This window comes from Peromyscus maniculatus, chromosome 9 (genome assembly GCF_049852395.1).
Source record: "Peromyscus maniculatus bairdii isolate BWxNUB_F1_BW_parent chromosome 9, HU_Pman_BW_mat_3.1, whole genome shotgun sequence".
NCBI lineage: Eukaryota > Metazoa > Chordata > Mammalia > Rodentia > Cricetidae > Peromyscus > Peromyscus maniculatus.
In genome coordinates, this window is record NC_134860.1 from 52,697,913 (window position 1) to 52,715,872 (window position 17,960).

At 53.8% G+C, this 17,960-nt stretch overlaps 3 protein-coding genes across 13 annotated transcripts in view; 1 reads left to right on the plus strand and 2 right to left on the minus strand.

Moving 5' to 3' along the window:
- Positions 1–2,055, minus strand: part of Zfhx2 (zinc finger homeobox 2) — a 31,386-nt gene extending 29,331 nt beyond the window's left edge. The window contains exon 1 of the mRNA XM_006988509.4: positions 1,923–2,055. The gene's annotated coding sequence lies outside the window, so the exon portion shown is untranslated. The remainder of the gene's footprint in view (positions 1–1,922) is intronic.
- On the plus strand, positions 1,152–8,769 carry Thtpa (thiamine triphosphatase). Of its 7 annotated transcripts, none has more exons than XM_006988511.4 (3): positions 1,152–1,375; positions 5,465–6,019; positions 7,121–8,769. In XM_006988511.4, exons 1-3 carry the CDS (start codon positions 1,192–1,194, stop codon positions 7,246–7,248), a joined length of 867 nt encoding a protein of 288 aa, XP_006988573.3. In that variant the 5' UTR covers positions 1,152–1,191; the 3' UTR covers positions 7,249–8,769. The 7 variants fall into 7 exon arrangements, with proteins under 7 accessions (XP_006988573.3, XP_076401140.1, XP_042140817.1 ...); XM_076545025.1 differs by lacking the exon at positions 1,152–1,375 and adding an exon at positions 4,593–4,734; XM_042284883.2 differs by lacking the exon at positions 1,152–1,375 and adding an exon at positions 4,620–4,734 and having other exon boundaries at positions 5,465–6,062; positions 7,121–7,611.
- On the minus strand, positions 8,365–16,754 carry Ap1g2 (adaptor related protein complex 1 subunit gamma 2). Of its 5 annotated transcripts, none has more exons than XM_042284877.2 (23): positions 16,642–16,754; positions 16,064–16,268; positions 15,454–15,578; positions 15,173–15,314; positions 14,956–15,052; positions 14,700–14,776; positions 14,479–14,574; positions 13,880–13,960; positions 13,470–13,568; positions 13,264–13,319; positions 13,002–13,115; positions 12,696–12,836; positions 12,558–12,612; positions 12,355–12,477; positions 11,668–11,757; positions 11,453–11,580; positions 11,117–11,221; positions 10,481–10,607; positions 10,264–10,399; positions 9,490–9,653; positions 9,034–9,132; positions 8,843–8,953; positions 8,365–8,584 (listed from the first exon to the last, which is right to left on the minus strand). In XM_042284877.2, the coding sequence occupies exons 2-22, from the start codon at positions 16,265–16,267 to the stop codon at positions 8,852–8,854; spliced, it is 2,361 nt and encodes a 786-aa protein (XP_042140811.1). In that variant the 5' UTR covers position 16,268; positions 16,642–16,754; the 3' UTR covers positions 8,365–8,584; positions 8,843–8,851. The 5 variants fall into 5 exon arrangements, with proteins under 5 accessions (XP_042140811.1, XP_076401134.1, XP_076401135.1 ...); XM_076545019.1 differs by lacking the exon at positions 16,642–16,754 and adding an exon at positions 16,395–16,429; XM_076545020.1 differs by lacking the exon at positions 15,454–15,578 and having other exon boundaries at positions 16,642–16,746.
- Between the last annotated feature and the right edge of the window lie 1,206 nt (positions 16,755–17,960).

Genomic DNA, 17,960 nt, shown 5'->3' on the forward strand with positions numbered 1-17,960 from the left:
TGTGTTTACTGGATCTGTCCTCTCCTTCCTTCCACCGCCTGCCCATATCTACCTCATCTTTTTATCTCTTAAGCTCCCGGGGTCTGGAAAAATAATAATGGGTTTAAACCCACGATAAACTCTGCACGTCCTTTATTCACGATGATCATTCTTTAGGCGGAAGGAACATGGCCCTTGCATAAGATAGGTTTTCTGAGAATAATAAAACCTGCCTCATAAAGAAATGTTGCCAAATTCAAAGAGAATAATAGCAGGATCCCATGAGGAAAATGAACTCAAAAGTGAAGAAAAAGCCACCTGTATCTGGAATGAACTGAAGGATGGGGGCAGCCAGGCAGGGTGGAGCTAGAGAAACATCCCCTTACAAAATTAAAGTTGACAGTTAACTGACATAATGGAACTGACTGATGAAGGAGTTACATGCCCCTGGAAGCCCATTAAATTGATTTCTTGGCCTTTTTATGTGCCGTCACAAAACACAATCCCCATCTCTCACCCAGCCCTTGGCTTGTGGCATCTTCTGCTGCTAGGGTTAAAATGCTGGGTAACAGGATAAAGGATAAAAAAAACAAAAACAACAAACCAAAAACCCAACTTTGGTTGACCAAGGAGAGAAGGGAACAAAGATGGAGGCGGTGTAAGGGAGCTGACCAGCTAGAGGATACGAACACGGGGTGAAATGAACTGGTGGGGTAAAGAATGTATATACAATGGTAGAGTGGGGGAAGGGAGGGAAATTAAGTCAGCAAGGATGAGGTCTGTGGTGGAAAGCTCCTGGAAAGGCAGAGGACACGCTGGAGACCCAAGGCACATGGCATAGAGGTGATCAACAATGCCAGAAGTTCCAAGGCTTCCCTGCTGAAGGCGACCAGAAGGCTGTCCTGCCCATGCTGAAAGGGCACTAGAGTCATGGGGGTAGACACATCCGCTCCATCCCCCTACTTTCCAGGCCCCTGACCCTAGACTACCACAATCATGGCTGATAAGCAAACTCCAAAGTAGCTGAAAAGGCCACCGTTGTGCAGACAAGACCCTGAAGGAGAGCGGTGGATGGCCGAACCCGTCAGTCAGTCTAGGCGTGACACATAGGGACAGGGGTACGCGTCAGGATCACACTCCGATGAGAAGTGTCACAGTCAAGACAGTGACACACAGAACTGGATATGGATGGGGTGGGGAGCCAAGTGAAAAATGGCACAACCACAGATCAGTGGGGGCGCAGGCACAGTGAGAAGCGTGGTCCAGAGCTCAAAAAATGATGAGGGGCTTAGGAGAGCGGGTGGAGAGAGTCGGGGTGGCAGGAGAAGCAGGGCAGGCATGCTTCGCCGTGAATGGGGCTCCCCTCACCTACTTCAGGCAAAAATGAACATTAAAGGTATCCGCTCCCGCTTCCACCCCGCACCCCGGCGCGCTAGCCCATCCATCAGCCTTCCCGCCCGGGTTTCTCCCCCATCCCGCAGCCAGCTGAGCTCCTCTGCGCCGCAGGCCCCTCCCGGCTATAGCCTTGCACTCACCCAGCCTCCCATTCCCTCCAGGAACCCCGTTCCTGGCACAGCTCGGCGCGGTACGTCTAGGCTCTCGCCACCCTCTGTCTGTCCGGCTGGCCCATATCTTTCTCTTCTCCGTTTCTCCACCCCTGCCTCTCTTCCCCCATTCCGGCTCGCACGCCCTTTCTCCCCACACTCCTGTCCCCTTCTTCCCGGCTGTCTGTCCGTCCGCGTCCCCTCCCCCAGCCCCTTCCCGTCCCTCTCCGTTCCCTCCAGTAGCAGTCTCCCAGCGCCTCCTCTCTCCTCGATCTCGAGATTCGGAAGAGCGTAGAAGGGAAGGAGAGTGAGAGGCAGAGGAGAAAAAAAAAGAGAGAGAGAGAAAAAGAAAAAAAAAAAAAAACCCAACCCAGCAGCATCGGAAATCGATGCACTTACACCTCAGCTGGAAGCAGGGACGGGAGTCGAACCGCGGCCGCCAAGCAGCGCGAGGCGGGGAGGGGAGGGGGCGGCTCTTGGAAGGGACTTCTCCGATGTGTTGATTCCTTTTTTTGCCCCTCCTCCTCCCTCCCTTCAGCGCTCGCTCCGGGGCGTCGGGGACGGAGATGGAAAAATAAATAAATTCACGGCGGTGAGGGAAGTGAAAGAAAATAATCAATGCTATTTGGCTGCGGCTGAAGTGTTTTCCCGGCTTCGTGAGTGGGTTTCCATTGATTCACCCTGGGCACTGGCTTGCTCCCTGTCTCCTCCTCCTCCTCCTCCTCGCCCTCCTCCTTCTAGCCCTCACTCCTCCGCCTCATTCACTGGCTGGAGCCGAGGCGTCCCACACAATGGAATAATCAATACCCAGGCGCCCGGGGCAGCCCCACTGAGCAGGTGCAGCGACCCGCCCGCCGCAGTGCATGCCGGGAGCTGTAGTCTACAGGCCTCCGCCCTCCATAGACGGCTAGCGCCAAGTCTACCCGCGTCCCAGAACGCCCAGACCTGGGTAGGGGCTAGGATCTTAGGCCAGCCTTGCCATGCGGCTTCTTCCTTGACTCAGGCGCTGGGTCTACCCTATTCCTGCAAAAAAGGACAGGTCCCTTTAAACACTGGTCCCTCCTCTTTATCCCACTTACAGAAATCTTTAGTGTGTTTTGTTTTAAGTCACTATTAGAACAAGCTGTTTTCTGTAAGCTGCCCGCAGCCTTCGGATCAATGCTTTATATTCTAATTCCTGAGATTCTAAAACAGAGTCTACAGGAGTTCATCTTACAGTAGAGAAAACCAAGGTTTACCCGCTCAAGATGGCAAGGCCAATAAGCAATAGTACCATCATGCAAACCTCAGTGGCCTGACTCCAGAGCCCAAGCTAGCTGCTGTAGCATTATTTTTCTTAAAATGACAACAATAGCAAAAGCCCCTGAAATGAAGGGTGGGGAAGAAACCAGTACCTTGAGTTTCTGCCATGTATCAGTTGTGTTTGTTAATGAATCTTCAATCCTCATATCATTGTGAGGCAGAGCATTGAAAAAGCAGAGACTTGGGGCGGTGGAGTGGCGTGCAAGGGCGATGGTCTACAATGTGAACCAGTTGACTTTTGAGTCTTGCCAAAGAGTCCCATAAGGAACAGATGAGCTTTAGGCTAATGAGAGGAGTTGGGGTCTTTGGCTTTACTTTTCAGTCTTGCTGGCCCAGAGAACACTGACATTTTCTGTGTTCTCTAAGATACAACCCAGTAGACCAGAAACCCCAGTTTGTGTAATGCCGTCCCGTGTTTTAAATGCCATGCCTGTAAATCAGGGGCCTTCCCCAGAATGCGCCCCCCCCCCCCCGTTTCTAGAAACATAAGGGAGCAGGTGTTGTTCCTGTCACTTGTCATGGAAGCAGGTCTAGAGGTTGGCAGTGTCCTCCCTCAGAGGCACCGACAAAATTAAAGTCTACACTACAGTATTAGGTAAGGTTAAGGGTCCGTCTTTGGTTCCAAAAGCAGACAGAGGGTGACTCCTATGTCTTTCTGTGTTTATTTATTTTTACTTGTTTTGCTTGTTTTTGTGTTTTTCTTTTCCAGGATGGCCTGGAAATCAGTCTGTAGCTCGGGCTCACCTCAAGCTGTGATCCTCTTGCCTCTCGGCTGTCCCGGAGGCTGGGGTTACAGAAGTGTACCCGACAACTTCTCTGACTCCGGACAAAGCCAGCTCAAGGACTGCTGGAGATGGACAGCGTAGTCTGGCGCTCACTCACAGCCTTTTTCAACCTGCCCCTCAACTGTACTTCAAGCCACTGTCTGCTTAGATACTGACGAGGGGCTGTAGCTAGCTTTTGGGTCTTTACCCCGGCAGTTCCTTCCACCTAGGTCTCCAGCAGTCAAAGTCCCATCACATTCTCCTTTTCTTCTTCTTCTTCTTCTTCTTCTTCTTCTTCTTCTTCTTCTTCTTCTTCTTCTTCTTCTTCCTCCTCCTCCTCCTCCTCCTCCTCCTCCTCCTCCTCCTCCTCCTCCTCCCCCTCTTCTTCCCCCCCTCCTCCTTCTCCTCCTCCCCCTTCTCTTCCCTCTCCTCGAATTAATTTTTTAAAAAAATTTCAGTATTTTGTTTGTAGTACCCGAGGCGTCCAGAAGAGGGCGTCAGATTCCCCCGTAACTGAGTTAGGTTGTGATCTGCCATGTAAGTGCTGGGAAGGTAATCTCAGTCCTCTACTAAGAACAGCAAGTGTACTTCAGTGCTGAACCATGGCTCCAGCTCCCCCATTACATCTCTCATTCACATTCAAAATATCACTTCCTCCCCTGATGGAAAGTTTCCCACTCACCTCTGTCCTAAACACTCGTACCAGTTTGTATTGGATTCCCTCTAAAATTCCAGGATAGAGGCAGGGTATGGTGGTGGCTCACACATGTAACCCAGCACTCACTTTAAGGGGATCGGGAGTTCCAGGCTAGTTTGGGTTACATGAGATCCTTGTGTCAAAAATTAATTAATTAATTAATTAATAAAACCATAAAAACATTCCAAGTGGCTAAACTGAATTACTCCACTCATGCGCCAGGCCATTACCACTGGCCAGCCCTTAGTGGGCAGCCATAGACTGCAGTATCTGAGTGGCCGTGTCTCATCAGGCCCACCCACAGTTGACGTTGGGAGGGGTTGGGGGCTGGAGCCTAAGCTCCTTGCATTCTACTCTTCACCTTCGCCACCCCCAACCCCCGCCTGTCCCGCTGGCAACAACTAATTGCATGTTTCTGATCACCATTGCGACGGGTGGGCATGGAAAGGTGAGGTGGCCCTTTGGAACTACATCTCCCAGCATGCATCAGGCCCAGGGTGCCAGGCTCACGCTAAGGCTCGAGATCTTGGCCGATGCCCGGGCTCCAGGAAGGATCCAGGATGAGCAGCGGGCGAGAGGGTGGTCTCGCTCCTCTTGCCTACCGGGTTGGGTCGCACGTAACCTAGCAGACCTCTCGGGCCTAGCTTGCCCTCGGCACCCGCCATACCGGTCTAATATGGCCGCTGGTGCTAGGACCGGACCCGCGCGTCAAGAGCCAGGGCCAAGGTCCGGAGCCGGAGACTGCTCCCGGCATTCCTCGCGGGTGTAGCGTGGGTTCCCTTCCCCCATTTCCGGGTCCCCGGAGAGGGAGACCCTGGGGTCTTGAAGAGAGTTCTGAGGTGCAGCTGGTCCGTGCTGTGCGAAGAATGACAGGACATTCCGGGCGGTGAACCTCTGGCCTGGGTGGCAAGGTGTAGAGAAAAGATGCTGAAAGGTCATCAGCATCACGGCCGGCTTTCAAAGGAGCCTTTGGGGTTGAAGACATGATCAATACTAGGATTTAACTGGAGACTGTCGCCATTGCAGGACGCTGAAATCTCGAAGTAGAACCTTGTGTCACTGAGGCAGAGCTCTGAGACAGTGTTTGTGCCTCATAAGTTCATCCAGGACTAGGGGGGTCTCTGCTGACCGCTTGTACCCTTGAGCACGCAGTGAATTCTTTGCAAACTCTGTTGCAGGTAACATGGCCCAGGGCTTGATTGAAGTGGAGCGAAAGTTTGTCCCAGGGCCTGACACGGAGGAAAGGCTGCAGGAGTTGGGGGGCATCCTGGAGCACCGGGTCACCTTCCGGGACACCTACTATGATACTTCTGAGCTAAGCCTTATGCGGTCTGACCACTGGCTGCGACAGCGAGAAGGTAGTGGATGGGAGCTCAAATGCCCTGGAGGAGCGGGTATCTCAGGACCCCACAATGAGTATGTGGAACTCACATCGGAATCGGCGATTGTGGCCCAGCTCTTTGAACTGCTGGGGGCTGGGGAGCTGGAGGCTGCAGGTGTGCCTGCCGTCTTGGGTCCCCTGAAGCTGCAGGAAGTAGCTAGTTTTATAACTACACGAAGTTCCTGGAAGCTGGCCTTATCTGGAGCCCATGGACAGGAGGAGCCACTGCTCAGAGTGGATCTGGATTCGACAGACTTCGGCTATGCTGTGGGTGAGGTGGAGGCCATGGTTCGTGAGAAGGCTGAAGTAGGAGCTGCCCTAGAGAAGATCTTGAGCTTCAGCAGCAAGCTTGGTGAGGGAGACGACAGGCCCTTCTGTGCTCGGCAGCATGCTTGGTGAGGGAGGCAAGCTCTTGGATGCTGTCCCTGCTTCTCATCCAGCCTCACTGGAGGCGACTTTCTCAAAGCTCCAGTTTGTGTACACGTCTGTAAATCATTTGCTATTCTATAGGAGCTAATTTGGATTTACTCCTTGTCTCCATTCATTCTCCTAGCTGTCACCTCATTTAATCCCCCAGTTCTGCTTATCAGGTCTCTCTCTGTTTTGATCCTTCCCATACACTTCCATTTTTCTCTTTCAACTTCCTACATCCTCATTATTCCCTTGGCTTTTTCTCAGTCTTCTATGTAGCCCAGGTAAGACCTTAAACTCGTGATCCACCCCAGTGCTGGGATTCCAGGTGTAGGGAACCACACCCTCTGGACAGTGCTTTTAGCTTGGAGGAAAGACAGGAACATTGCATTTGTATGGGGCAAGGGGGTCCTTTGGCAGATTTTTCTTTTTCCATGCCTGGCTCTGATAGAGACAGCTCATCCCCACGCTTCAGGGTTTGTGCACCCTACAGGTCCTGAGAGACCTAGAGGGCTGACCCTCCCTAGAAACCACCCAGGGAGTTTCCTGCCATGGGTCAGCACGCCAGTGTCCATTAACAGCACCAGCAATAGTTAGAAACCAGCCCTGTGACCGCCAGTCCACAGTCCCTGCTCCCCTTTATTTCCCACAGCGTTTGGTTTTCTTCTGTACTCCACTGCACGTGGGTCATTGCCAAGCTAATGAGCTTTGGCTTGCCTAGATGGGCTTGACTCTCGATTGGGAGAGAGAGTGAGACGTGAAAGGAGTTGGTTCCCTGTCTCCACGGCACGGGGTGCTTCCTCACCGCTCCTCACTGCCGGAGGAGAGGCTCACGCAGGGCTACTCCCCAACTGAGGAGATTTTTGGGGTCTCACCTCTGCAGTCCAACAAGGGAGTGGGTGGCTTAGAGCAGCTGCTTGGGTGGCATCTGCATTCTTGGCACTGCGTTGGCAGCTTTGGAGTCCTGGCTGGGTGGGCAGGGAGCAAAGTGAGCGTGTTTAATGGCTGCATCTGTTTCTTTCCTCCTCGTCCTCACCTGCAGGAGTGCCAGCCCAGGAGAAGGCACCCGCCAAGCTCATGGTGTACCTACAGCTCTTCAGGCCTCTGGACTATCAGCGCCTGCTGGAAGCGAACAGTTCCGAGGAAGCCACAGGGGACTCAGCGTCCTGACAGCAGCTGACGGGAGCAGGGTTCACTTTCTAGGAGGGAAGGGGACTCTCGGCAGCCGCCATCCACACCCGGACCCACTGTGCCCCTGCCCTCACCACAGGGCCGCTTTTGTCTCCAGTCCTGCCTGGTCTTTGCCCCCCTTCTCAGCTCCCCTGCCTCGAGCCCTCCCTCACCGCTTCCCTCATCCGTCAGATGCAATCTGTGGGCCGCCCCTCTCCCCTGGCCGCTAAGCAGCCTCCATTGATTTCCGCTCGTGTTTATAGGATTTCCACTTAGCCGTGATCAGTAGTTAAGCACAGGAAAATCCCTTGCCACCCCCCCCTCCCGTGGTCGATGCCATTGATTCTGCCAGCAGCTCTGAAGCCGCCTTACAGCTGAGTTAGAGATGCGGGGAAGCGGCAGGGATTTCCCTGCCTCGGGGTGTAGGGAATAGCAACAAGGTGGGGAAATGGTTGGGAACTTGTGTTGGAAATCTGGAAATTCTGCTGGGTCTGTCACTGTGACCAGAGGGTGGCCTGCCCTGTGTGGCAGTTTAGAGATAAGTTTTGCTCTCCAGCCCCGAGAGGGGTAGAAAGAAAATCGTCACTGTTGAGACATGTTCCTGGGGTTTCAGGAAGTTATCCTTCTGTGGAGAAGGCTCTACCCTTGTTTCTACGCATTTTCTTTCTCACTAGGTCGAAATATGCCTTTCTGCCCACCTCAGGTTTCATAGGCTTTCATTATTTGTCGGGCAGGAGGCAGTCTCTTCAGATTGTGGTGACAAATTCAGGGCCAGAGTGCCACCTGCTGTCAGCCCTCAGGGCTGTGTTCCCAGCTGAGGGTGCAGAAAGATTTCAGGTGAGCCGTGGCAGTTAGGAGGCAGGCTAGTTTAGGCCCCAGCTTAGCAACCTGGAACTCCGCTTGGTTTGAGCTGTACACGCCTCTCGTCTGACAACGCACTTGGCATCCTCGGAGCCTCACCTGTATGTGCTGTGTGCACACATCCTTCCAACAACGCACCTAGGCCCCCCACCTGCACTCAGTTACATTTATGTCCCACTTCAGACAATGGAATAAGCCTCTCCTCCCCCAGCAGGCATAGAAACTCTCCCCTTCGGTGGACAGTTTTTATTCAAACATTTTAGAACATACCCGAGTATGGAAAATAGGAGGCTGATTGGATCAAGACGGGTTTTGGGTACAAGCAGGGTAAGGTAGACCATGTCCTTTGGGTGAACTTTTAAGGCAAATCTTCTGTTTACCATCCTGTGCCTATGTAGAATGAGCATATGAGTAAAAATCAGATGCATCATGGGAGGGGTCATGCACAGTGAAGAAAGGCTTACAGAATCCAAGCCTGTCAATCAAAATAGAGAACCATTCAAATCATGCCACTTGGCAATGACCTCCTCCTTCCCGTAAGGCCAGGAAATCATAGCAGCACCAGGCAGTGACGTGAGTCCTGTGGCCGCTGCTCTTCACAGTGTATTCTGATTTGTACTACCACTTCGCTTTTGAATAAAGTTGCCTTGCGACTCGCAATTTATGTACACCTTTATTTCCATTCCTTGAATAAGACACCAAGAGCCTGGAAACACCCCGGCCAGACACAAACCACAGCAAGTTACTGCCAGGTCTCCACGGGCAAGTTGTCCACCTCGAAGGTCTCCTGTACTGGCTGGCCAAAGTGGTTGTAGGTGAGGCGTAGCTTTAGTCTCAGAGTTGCCTAAAAGTAGGGAAGCGGAGACCAGGGTCAGGTCCCTGACTGCCCCCACCTCTCCTGTCCCACAGGGTCTGACCACTCACCTTGTTAGGATTGAGGATTCTGAAGAGCTGGGTGACGGGAAGGCCACCCCGAGCTGGAACTGTGTCCCCACTGGGGGCCTGTAATTGCAGCTGGAAACTCTGCACATGGGGGTTTGGGCAGAGCGTAGTGAGGCCTCTGGTCGGGCTCAGGCGGCCCTCTGCACCCAGTGGCTCCCACACATTTTTGGATAACACCCCAATAACTGTCTCCATGACCCCTTTCCCGTTTCACTCTGCCTCCCACCCACTTCCACTACTTTCTGGCCTTTTCTCCTAGAGTGCCTATGCCACCTCTGAACCCCAATTTTTTCTTCTTTCTTTGTGACAATCTAGCCCACCTTGGCCTCAAACTCCCTATGCAGTCCAGGGTGGCCTCAGTGATTTCCCCCGTCCTTAGCTTCCCAAGTTCTAGAATTATGGGCTACCGCACCTGGCCGAACCCCATTTTTTTCAAACCTTGGGCACAGCTGCCTGGCAAACGAAGTGGGTAACATCCTCCCTTGAGGAGTTGGTGGTGGTGGCAGTGACTAGGAGCAATGTCGGGGTTTCCACGGGCCGCATGAAAGAAAGGTCCAGCTGTACACCCTCACGCTCGAACACTCTGAGACTGGGGATGGGAGCTGGATGGGAGAGAGGCAGCCCGGTGCACAGGTTAGCAAGCCACATGCACCCACTCATCCAATAAAAACGGGACAAGCGAATCTTGGCCCTGCATTGGCGACCAGATCTAAAGAGAAACTAAAGCTGAGGTGGGAGCCGACCATCTAGGGGGGCGGGGAGGAGAGAAACAGCAAAATGCGAGATGATCATCGCCATGATGTTAGGAACAAAAAGTCAAAAGTAGCCGGGAAGGACTAAGTTAAAGAGGAGAGGGAGGGTAAGACAGCTGACATTTAGCTGAAGCCTGAACAGTGCGTATGAGCTAGTCATTTGAGGTGTTGGGTAGAGAACATGAAATGTCAAGTGTTTAAGGCGGAAGAAGGCGGGGAGTGGAAGGGGCCAGTGGAGTGGGTAGTCGGAAGTGATTTGACACAGCCTGAAGCGGAAACAGGAGCGTAGACTGGGATAAGAAACAGGGGGGGGGATCGGTACAGAGAACCAAGATGGAACCGGCATGGAAGGAACGAAACCTTTGCCTACTGAGATGGGTGTCTCCATCCTTGGCTCAGAATGAGAAATGACACATTGCCAGCCCCCTTCTGTCAAGTACCTCCCTTTGCAGAGGCTTACCAGGGGGTGGAGGTACACAGGGAAGGTCGAGGAGCTGTACTAAGGCCTCCCCTGGGGAAGGCTCCATTGGTGGAAGATGCTGAGCATGCCCAGAAGTGTCATCCAGGAGATCAAGCAGATCCAAGAGCTTAGTGGCCTGGGGAAAAGGGCAGGAGGGTCATGACAGGCATGTGCACCCACAGGAGTCCTCCTTACCCAGGTCTTCCAGCCTCCTCACCTGGGGCTCCGTGGGGGCAGGCGCTGCTGCTTCCAAGAGCTGGGGCCCCGCTTTGGTTTCCTTCTGTCCCTCATCAACTTGAGGGTCACTGCGCTCCACAAGAGGCATCTTTTCAAGGATGGCAGCCCTGAGAGGATGGAATGCAAGGGTCCCTCTGTGTGAGCCCTGTGCTCTCACAGAAGCATTTGGGAAGAAGACTAAGAACATAGAAGGCCCTGGGCATGCAGGGTTGCATGCATGGTCCCATGCAGGGTTGCATGCACCATTCTGGTTTCCTTTTTTTTTTTTTAAATTTATTTATTATGTATACAGTGTTCTGCCTGCATGTGTGTCTGCACGCCAGAAGAGGGCACCAGATCTCACTATAAATGGTTGTGAGCCACCATGTGGTTCCAGGACCTCTGGAAGAGCTGCCAGTGCTCTTAACCTCTGAGCCATCTCTCCAGCCCCGATTCTGGTTTCCTAAGACAGTGCACCATTGCTGGTCCTTAGACAACCGATGAGGCTGGGAACCAGCTCAGTGTCAACTATGGGTGGGAGACGCTCACCGCAGAGCAAGCTTCCGCCCTCGTATCCAGGAGGGAGCCCTGGGAGAGGGTCGAGTTCGGAGTTCTACATGTGGGTTTCTGGACATACCTCATGTGGTCGTACTTCTGGAAGAGTGCGTTATACTCCACAGCCCGCTGCTGAAGCTCCACATCCACACAGCTCCCGTAGATGGATACCACCTGGCGGATACGACTGGGCCACAGCGTGGCATGTGAGGGGCAAAGGCAGGCGGCTTGCTCTTCCCCTCCAGGATGGGAGGGAAGGGAGTAGCCTCAGAGAGTAAGGAGACATCTAATATATGGGGCTCAAAAGCAGATTCCTAAGGACTGGGGGGAGGGGGAGGAGGGGTGTGCGCCTGGAGAGTTCAAAGACTAGTAGCCACAACGAAGGGGCATCTTTCGAGGGCTGGGAACCCCTTCTTACTTGTTGTCTCCCCGGAGCCGGGTGCTGAGCTTCATGAGCGCTGTGATAGCGTAGCCTCGGGTGGCTGGCAGGGACATGTGGGACTGCAGGACTTTCTCCAGGAGCGCTAGCACCTCCTCTTCCTCCACCTTCAGGTGTGGACAACAGGTCAGGACCGCAGGTCAGGTCTGTCCTCACAAACCTCCCCAGTGAACCTCTCGCTGCTCAGGTCTCACCTGGAAAGGCTCGGTGTCCTCGCAGTTACCCTCCAGCAGGAGGTCCCCATACTCGCCAATGCACCAGGCTGCCACCTGCGCCAGTGGTTGCTGTAGGAGCGAGGGGACACTGCTGAGTTAGTTGGGGGTCTCCTTTCTCCTAGACCCCACCGCATCCCTTTACGACAGTGAAGAAAAGATGGTGGGGTCGGCAGGGGAGGGAGGGAAAGGTCAAGTTTGTTAGCAAGCTGTCCTGGCATTTTTGGGTCCTACTGCCCTCTGGTGGGCAAGCATCCAAACTACAGGGCCTGGTCACATGACAGAGCCCTGACAGGCTCGCTCTCAGGAGCAAACCGGGATGCTTTCTGCCCACTCTATTCAAGCTGACAGAGGGGGGTTTACAGATATCGGCTGGCACCTGTTAATCCGCCCGGCATCGGAGGCAATAAGAGAAATGAATACATGTGCCAAGCTTTAATATATCTCATTTGATCCCGAAGACAGCCTGGGAGGTAGGCATTCTAGAAAGTTGAGAATGCAGAGCCTAAAGGAAGTGGCAGCCAATAGGCATCAGGGCCAGGACAGAAGCCTACGTGAAAGGTGGGCTTTGTCCTCGACCGTCTTCCGGCCGCTGTGCTTGGGGAAAAGCATTCAAATTCTAGTGCTGAAAAGGCTGGTCGGCTGGAGCTGGGGAGAGGGGAGCGAGACCTGGGAGATGTCCTCTGCCAAGGCACTGTAGAGGCGGCGCACGGAGTAGGCATGAAGCTCCTGGGCCTCTCCAATCAGCTGGGTCAGGTTGGCCACTGCGTCGTCCCTCACATGGGTGCCTGCCTGGAGAGGGGAGGATGTGGCCAGGTCAGAGCAGTGAGCTCTGCCCACTCCCGCCCGACTCCCTGACCACCCCACCTCACCGTGGTCAGCACGTGCAGGATGGTGTCTATGTGCCACCGCTTGCTTGGAGCGAACCTAGGGGACGTGACTCATCAGCCCTGTCACCCTCCCTCCCCAGGCCGCACCCTCTGACGCCCAGGTACTCGTCGTCACCTCACCTCTCCGCAGCCAGAAGGATGCCTGAAGCACAGTCAGCCCGAAGATCAGGGGGGCAGGATTCCAGGAAGGCCTGCAACTCCTGCATCATGGCTCGCACGTTGGAACTGTTCACCAGAGCCAGGCTCAGCTCCAGGGCCCGCCTGGCAGGAGACAGGTGTCCATGCAGATGGCCCAGGTCACCCCGCTCTAGGTCCATTGTTCCCAGGCATCTTTTTCTTTAGCTCTTACTCCAGCTGCTTTGAACTACGCTGGTTTGCGTTTCAGCCACCAGGCACTGTCCTCTGCCCTGTTCTCCCTCCGCTTACCTGCTAAGGGAGGCATCTGTTTCCTGTAGACATTCGACCACAGTGGACCGGTGACGCTGTACAGCACTGTGGTCGGACTGCACCAGGCGGAGCAACGATGTCAGGGCCACATACCTGGTCGGAGTAAGAAAGGCCATGTCACATCTGCCCGGACACCCTGTGTTGCCTCCAGGATAGGTGAGAGTTAGATGGATCAAGACGGAGGAATGCAGAGGGCCAGATGTACAGTGGTACCATCTAGCCAGACACTGGGGGTTGTTACCTAATATTCTTGTCATGGTTGAGCAAGAAACGTCCAAGAATGTTAACAGCTAGAACCTATTGGAAGAAGAAGGGGGCGGCGGTCAGAGAAGAAGCCACTTATGCAGTGGGATCCCCTCCATGATGGGTGTTGGGGAAGAGCCAGTGACCAGGACCAGCTGGGGAGGTGGAATGGTGGCTGGAGAGCACATGGGTATATAATGGTACCCGGAGGCCCGCTACAGAGTGGATGTCCATGATGGTAAGCACTGTCTCCAACAGAACGGCGTTGCCCGCATTTCGGCTCGTGTCTGTGTTGGTGGCGACCTGTGTGGATGGCGGGAGAGAGGCATCTGCACAGGGCTCCAGTCTCCCTGTGACTTCTGGAAGGTGACTGCTGTGTTCTCTGTTCATCCTTCAGCCCCTAACAAAGTTCCATGAACCCCACTATATGTTAGGACCTGCCTACCCACTAGGGCAATAGCACAGCGACAGACTGTATCCTTCCTGCATGGAATTTATTGGTTTATGGGGCACAGAAAGGCAATTATATGACCTCTGCATGATAAGTGGTCATGTGAGGAATGTCCAGGACTGATGAACCCTAAGAAACCACATGCCTAAGGGGTGCCTCTCACCTGGGCCAGCAAGTCATTCATGGCCTCACTGCTTTCTTCATGGTTCCGTCCCAGGATCCGAAGCAGACGAAGTATCTGGACCTGAGATTGGATTAGAGGGGTTTATAGGATAATGTCATGAGCCTGAGGTGGAAAGACCTAACACTGTGGGCAACCCCTCCCTCCCTCTCACCTCCACAGAGTCCTTGGGCCCTGGGAGGAGATCAGACTTGGGTAGAGTCAGGGGAGTCTGGAGAGTCCTTTTATGATTTTTTTTTTTTTTTTGAGACATGGTTTCTTTGTGTAGCCCTAGCTGGAACTTGCTTTGTAGACTAGGCTGGCCTTGAACTCTCATAGATCCACCTGCCTCTGCCTCCCAAGTACTGGGACTAAAGGCATGTGCCACCACACCCGGCTTTGGAACAGGCTTTTTATATGGTTACCAAACTGGATTTTCTGACTCTCTGGCAGCCTCCTTCCAGCCCCATCCCCAGTCCCAGGATGACTAAAGCCGTCCTGAGTCTATCACTTGGACTGTGCCAAAATGGGACGTGACTACTGGCTACGGTCGTCCTGTGAAGTCCTCTCCGTTCTGGGGCTCCAAGTAACTCTCAGCCTACCTGCAAGAAGGGATCGCTGACTCCAGAGATGCTGTGCTCTGTTGAGTATCCCGCCGTCACCAGAGTCCGGAGGATCTGGACCAGTTGGGGTACGACCTGGGGAGAAGAAGGGCACAGGCAGCCTTGTCTGGGCATTCCTCCCCTCTTCTCGACCATCGGTCCCAATTCTTCACCCACCGCCCGCCTTTGCCTGCCCCGCGGCCTGCCCTTCACTAGCCCACCTTGCGAAAGTGCCTGAGGGCTGCAGGGTTTCTTTCACAGAGCTCGGTGATCAGCGTGATGGTGCCCAGCAGGATGCCTGGGGTCAGGGTGGGGCAGTGAATGGCGGGCCAGGCCCTGGGGCAGTCTACTACGCGTGTGTTTGTATGTGTGCACCACCCTTGTCCAGCGAGAGCGGGATTGCCTGGTCTGCTTTCCACTTCAGCTATTCCTAGCCAGACCTGAAGCGGACGGTGGCGAGCCCTGTGCCCTCCTTACCATGGTGGCGCTCATGGAGCAGTTTGGCACAAGGTGGGAGGAAGATGCTGGAGAGCTCAGGATCCTTCCGAATCATATGCACAGCGGTCAAAACAGCCTGCAGAAGTCAAGGGCCTCAGAGAGGGCCACCAAGTTAGACTCCACACCTCTACCTCTTGCATGTGGCTGCTTGGGAACAGCTTCCGGAGAGGCCAGTGTCTCAAGGTCTACGTCTCACCTTCTTACGCACATAGGGGCTGGGCTGCAGGAGCAGCTTCTCCACCTCAGTGGCTAGGTCTCGGCACATCTCAGCAGAGCCCATGGTGCTCAGAGTACACAGGGCCAGACCCTGAACTGGCTGAATCCCTTGGCTCAGGTCACTGTAGGGTTTGGAAGGATGGTCGGTCAAGCTGAAGGAAACCGGTTCTTCCCAGTACTGATAGCAGGCAGCCCTCTGGGATTTTTGCATTTCCCACCTCTCCCAACGCCCTGATTTCAAGTGCCCCAGAACCCTCTCACTTCTTGATGCTGTTGGTAATGAGCAGATGGGCATCGTGCCTCTCATCCAATAGAAGCATGGCCCCAAGGTAGCCCACCCTCTTGTCTGTGAATCTGGGGGAGGCGATCAGTTTCAGGCACTCCATCTACAGGGAAGGAGGCAGACCAGGAAGGGTAGTGTGAAACCACAGCACTAATTTTTCCTTCAAGCCAGATTAACTTGTGAGGAATCATATTTCATCACCGTCTCTTTAACCAGAAGTTTAAGTGGAGATCCAGATGGCGGCAGGCAGGTTTCAGGGACCTGTGTAGGAAGGGAGGCTGGGAGAGGCTGGGGAGGTGCCAAGAACGGGGCTGGCTAAGGAATCACCAGTACGGTAATAGATAAAAAGGCTGAGAAACTAATGGATTTAGCCGGGCGGAGTGGGGCGTGCCTGAAAACCCCAACACTGAAACTAAGGCAGGGATTTTTGCCAGTTCCAGGCCAGCCTGGGCTACATAGAGAACCTGTCTCAAACAAAACAAAACAAAAAAAAAAAACAAACTGGAGAAACACAAATGGGGTACAAATACGCAAGGGGGCCCCCACTGGTCATCTTCCTCAAATTTTGGAGCTATCCCTGGCCAGTACCTGTCCAAAGTGGGCGGGGTAGCCCAACATGTGGACGTATAGCAGTTTCGCCAGCTGGCGGTGCCTCTGCAGGGGGTCCCCATCGCGGAAGGAGGCCCGAATTTGAGCGCACTCCTTCTGGATCACTTCCCGTTCCTGGGCCAGAGTCTTGGCCCCGCGTATCTCTTCGATTAAGTCCTGAAGTCTCAACGAAGGCACCACCATCCTGGGGGCAGAGCCCGGGAGTGGAAAGGCTTTAACACATGCCAGCCGGGCAGCCAGAATTGCCCTGCGCCAAGTTCTTTAAGGGCTCGAGTCCCACCACCACCCTAAAACTGTGCCCACATAATACCTCCCACCTGAATCCGAAAGCCACCATCCCGCCCCGCAAGGACATCCCCACTACGCATGCGTCCTCGCCCCACCCCGTGCCAGTTTCTAGTGAGCCTGCGCTGAAGCCCAGTTTATTTCTCGCTTTCCTTCCCGGACTGATTTCTTATCTCTAGTTTTCCTTTTGGATCCCTGCGCTGTTTCCTTTGCGTGATTTCCTGCTCCCCTTCCCATTTCAGGAGGCATGAGTTTCCCGATCCCAACCTCACCTGGCTTCGCTGTCAACTCTGCTTCTCTGCCCCCTCCACCCACCCAGCACTTCCTGGTATGGGACAGAGCTGGGGTTGGTGCTTGGTCCGGGTCCTTCCCTCTTCCCCGCCTCTACCACGGGACCCCGCCCCTCTAGGGCCGCCCCGCTGAGACGTCTTGAGATTTCTGACCTCTGGCCTCAGTCTTTGGCACTTTGGGAAAGGAGCCTAGAGTGGTTACAGCACTGTGGCTCCCCAAGGGGCCTCCTTTCTCACCCACCCCACCAGGTGACACTCAGAGAGCTTGAATTTGAAATCATCGCACCCCAAAGGAGATGACAGTCCCCCCCTTTTTGGAACTTTTTTATTAATATACTTTTTTTTTTTTGTTAAATTTCTTTGTATTTTTTTTTTCCTGCAAGACTTGGTGTTGGCGGCACTGTTGTATAACGTCAATCCCAAATTCCATGAAGTAGAAATCAGAAGTCAAGGTTGAAAGGGAGGGAGGAGGAAGGCAGGCCAAGGAGTAAACAGAGGTTGACTAGAAAAATAAGAAGAGTGTGTGTGGTGGGCATTCCCGGGCTAGGCCATTCCTTGAGGAAGGGGATGGGCAGGCAGCTTGCCTCTGCCTCATGCAGGAAAGGAAAGTTCCTCTTTGTAGAGCGTTCTGTCCCCAGAGGAAAAGCTAGTAACAGGGATCAGCCACATCTCAAACAGGGCTCTTCACCCACTTCTCACCTGGGGTTGACGCCCACCTCTGCCCTGCCTGGGAAGTGTGGGAGACATTGGCCTCTTTGGATCCCCTTTTGTCTTCCCATCTCACAGGATTCTGACGTGATGGTTTGGAAACACTAGACTCTTTGCAGCTTCTGCTGCCCTTCGGCTCTTTCTTGGCTCTATCCTCTGGAAGTGCTCCCCATAACTGCAACTGCCAGAACTGAGTTTCCTCTGGAAGTGCTCCCCACAACTGCCAGAACTGAGTTTCCTCTGGAAGTGGTCCCCACAACTGCCAGAACTGAGTATCCTCTGGAAATGCTCCCCACAACTGCCAGAACTGAGTTTCCTCTAGAAGTGCTCCCCACAACTGCCAGAACTGAGTTTCCTCTGGAAGTGCTCCCCATAACTGCCAGAAGTGAGTATCCTCTGGAAGTGCTCCCCACAACTACCAGAAACTGAGTATCCTCTGGAAGTGCTCCCCACAACTGCCAGAACTGAGTATCCTCTAGAAGTGCTCCCCACAACTGCCAGAACTGAGTATCCTCTAGAAGTGCTCCCCACAACTGCCAGAACTGAGTATCCTCTAGAAGTGCTCCCCACAACTGCCAGAACTGAGTATCCTC

What these genes read in the sequence shown, in the direction of transcription:
- Thtpa (XM_042284883.2), top strand. Translation starts at nt 5,470, where the DNA reads ATGGCCCAGGGCTTGATTGAAGTGGAGCGAAAGTTTGTCCCAGGGCCT. An exon ending in TGTGCTCGGCAGCATGCTTG is followed by an intron (nt 6,063 to 7,120) that starts GTGAGGGAGGCA and finishes CCTCACCTGCAG; the next exon opens with GAGTGCCAGCCCAGGAGAAG.
- Ap1g2 (XM_042284877.2), bottom strand. Translation starts at nt 16,267, where the DNA reads ATGGTGGTGCCTTCGTTGAGACTTCAGGACTTAATCGAAGAGATACGC. An exon ending in CCCTCAGGCACTTTCGCAAG is followed by an intron (nt 14,575 to 14,699) that starts GTGGGCTAGTGA and finishes TCTTCTCCCCAG; the next exon opens with GTCGTACCCCAACTGGTCCA. An exon ending in GCCAGGCAGCTGTGCCCAAG is followed by an intron (nt 9,133 to 9,489) that starts GTTTGAAAAAAA and finishes CCCCATGTGCAG; the next exon opens with AGTTTCCAGCTGCAATTACA.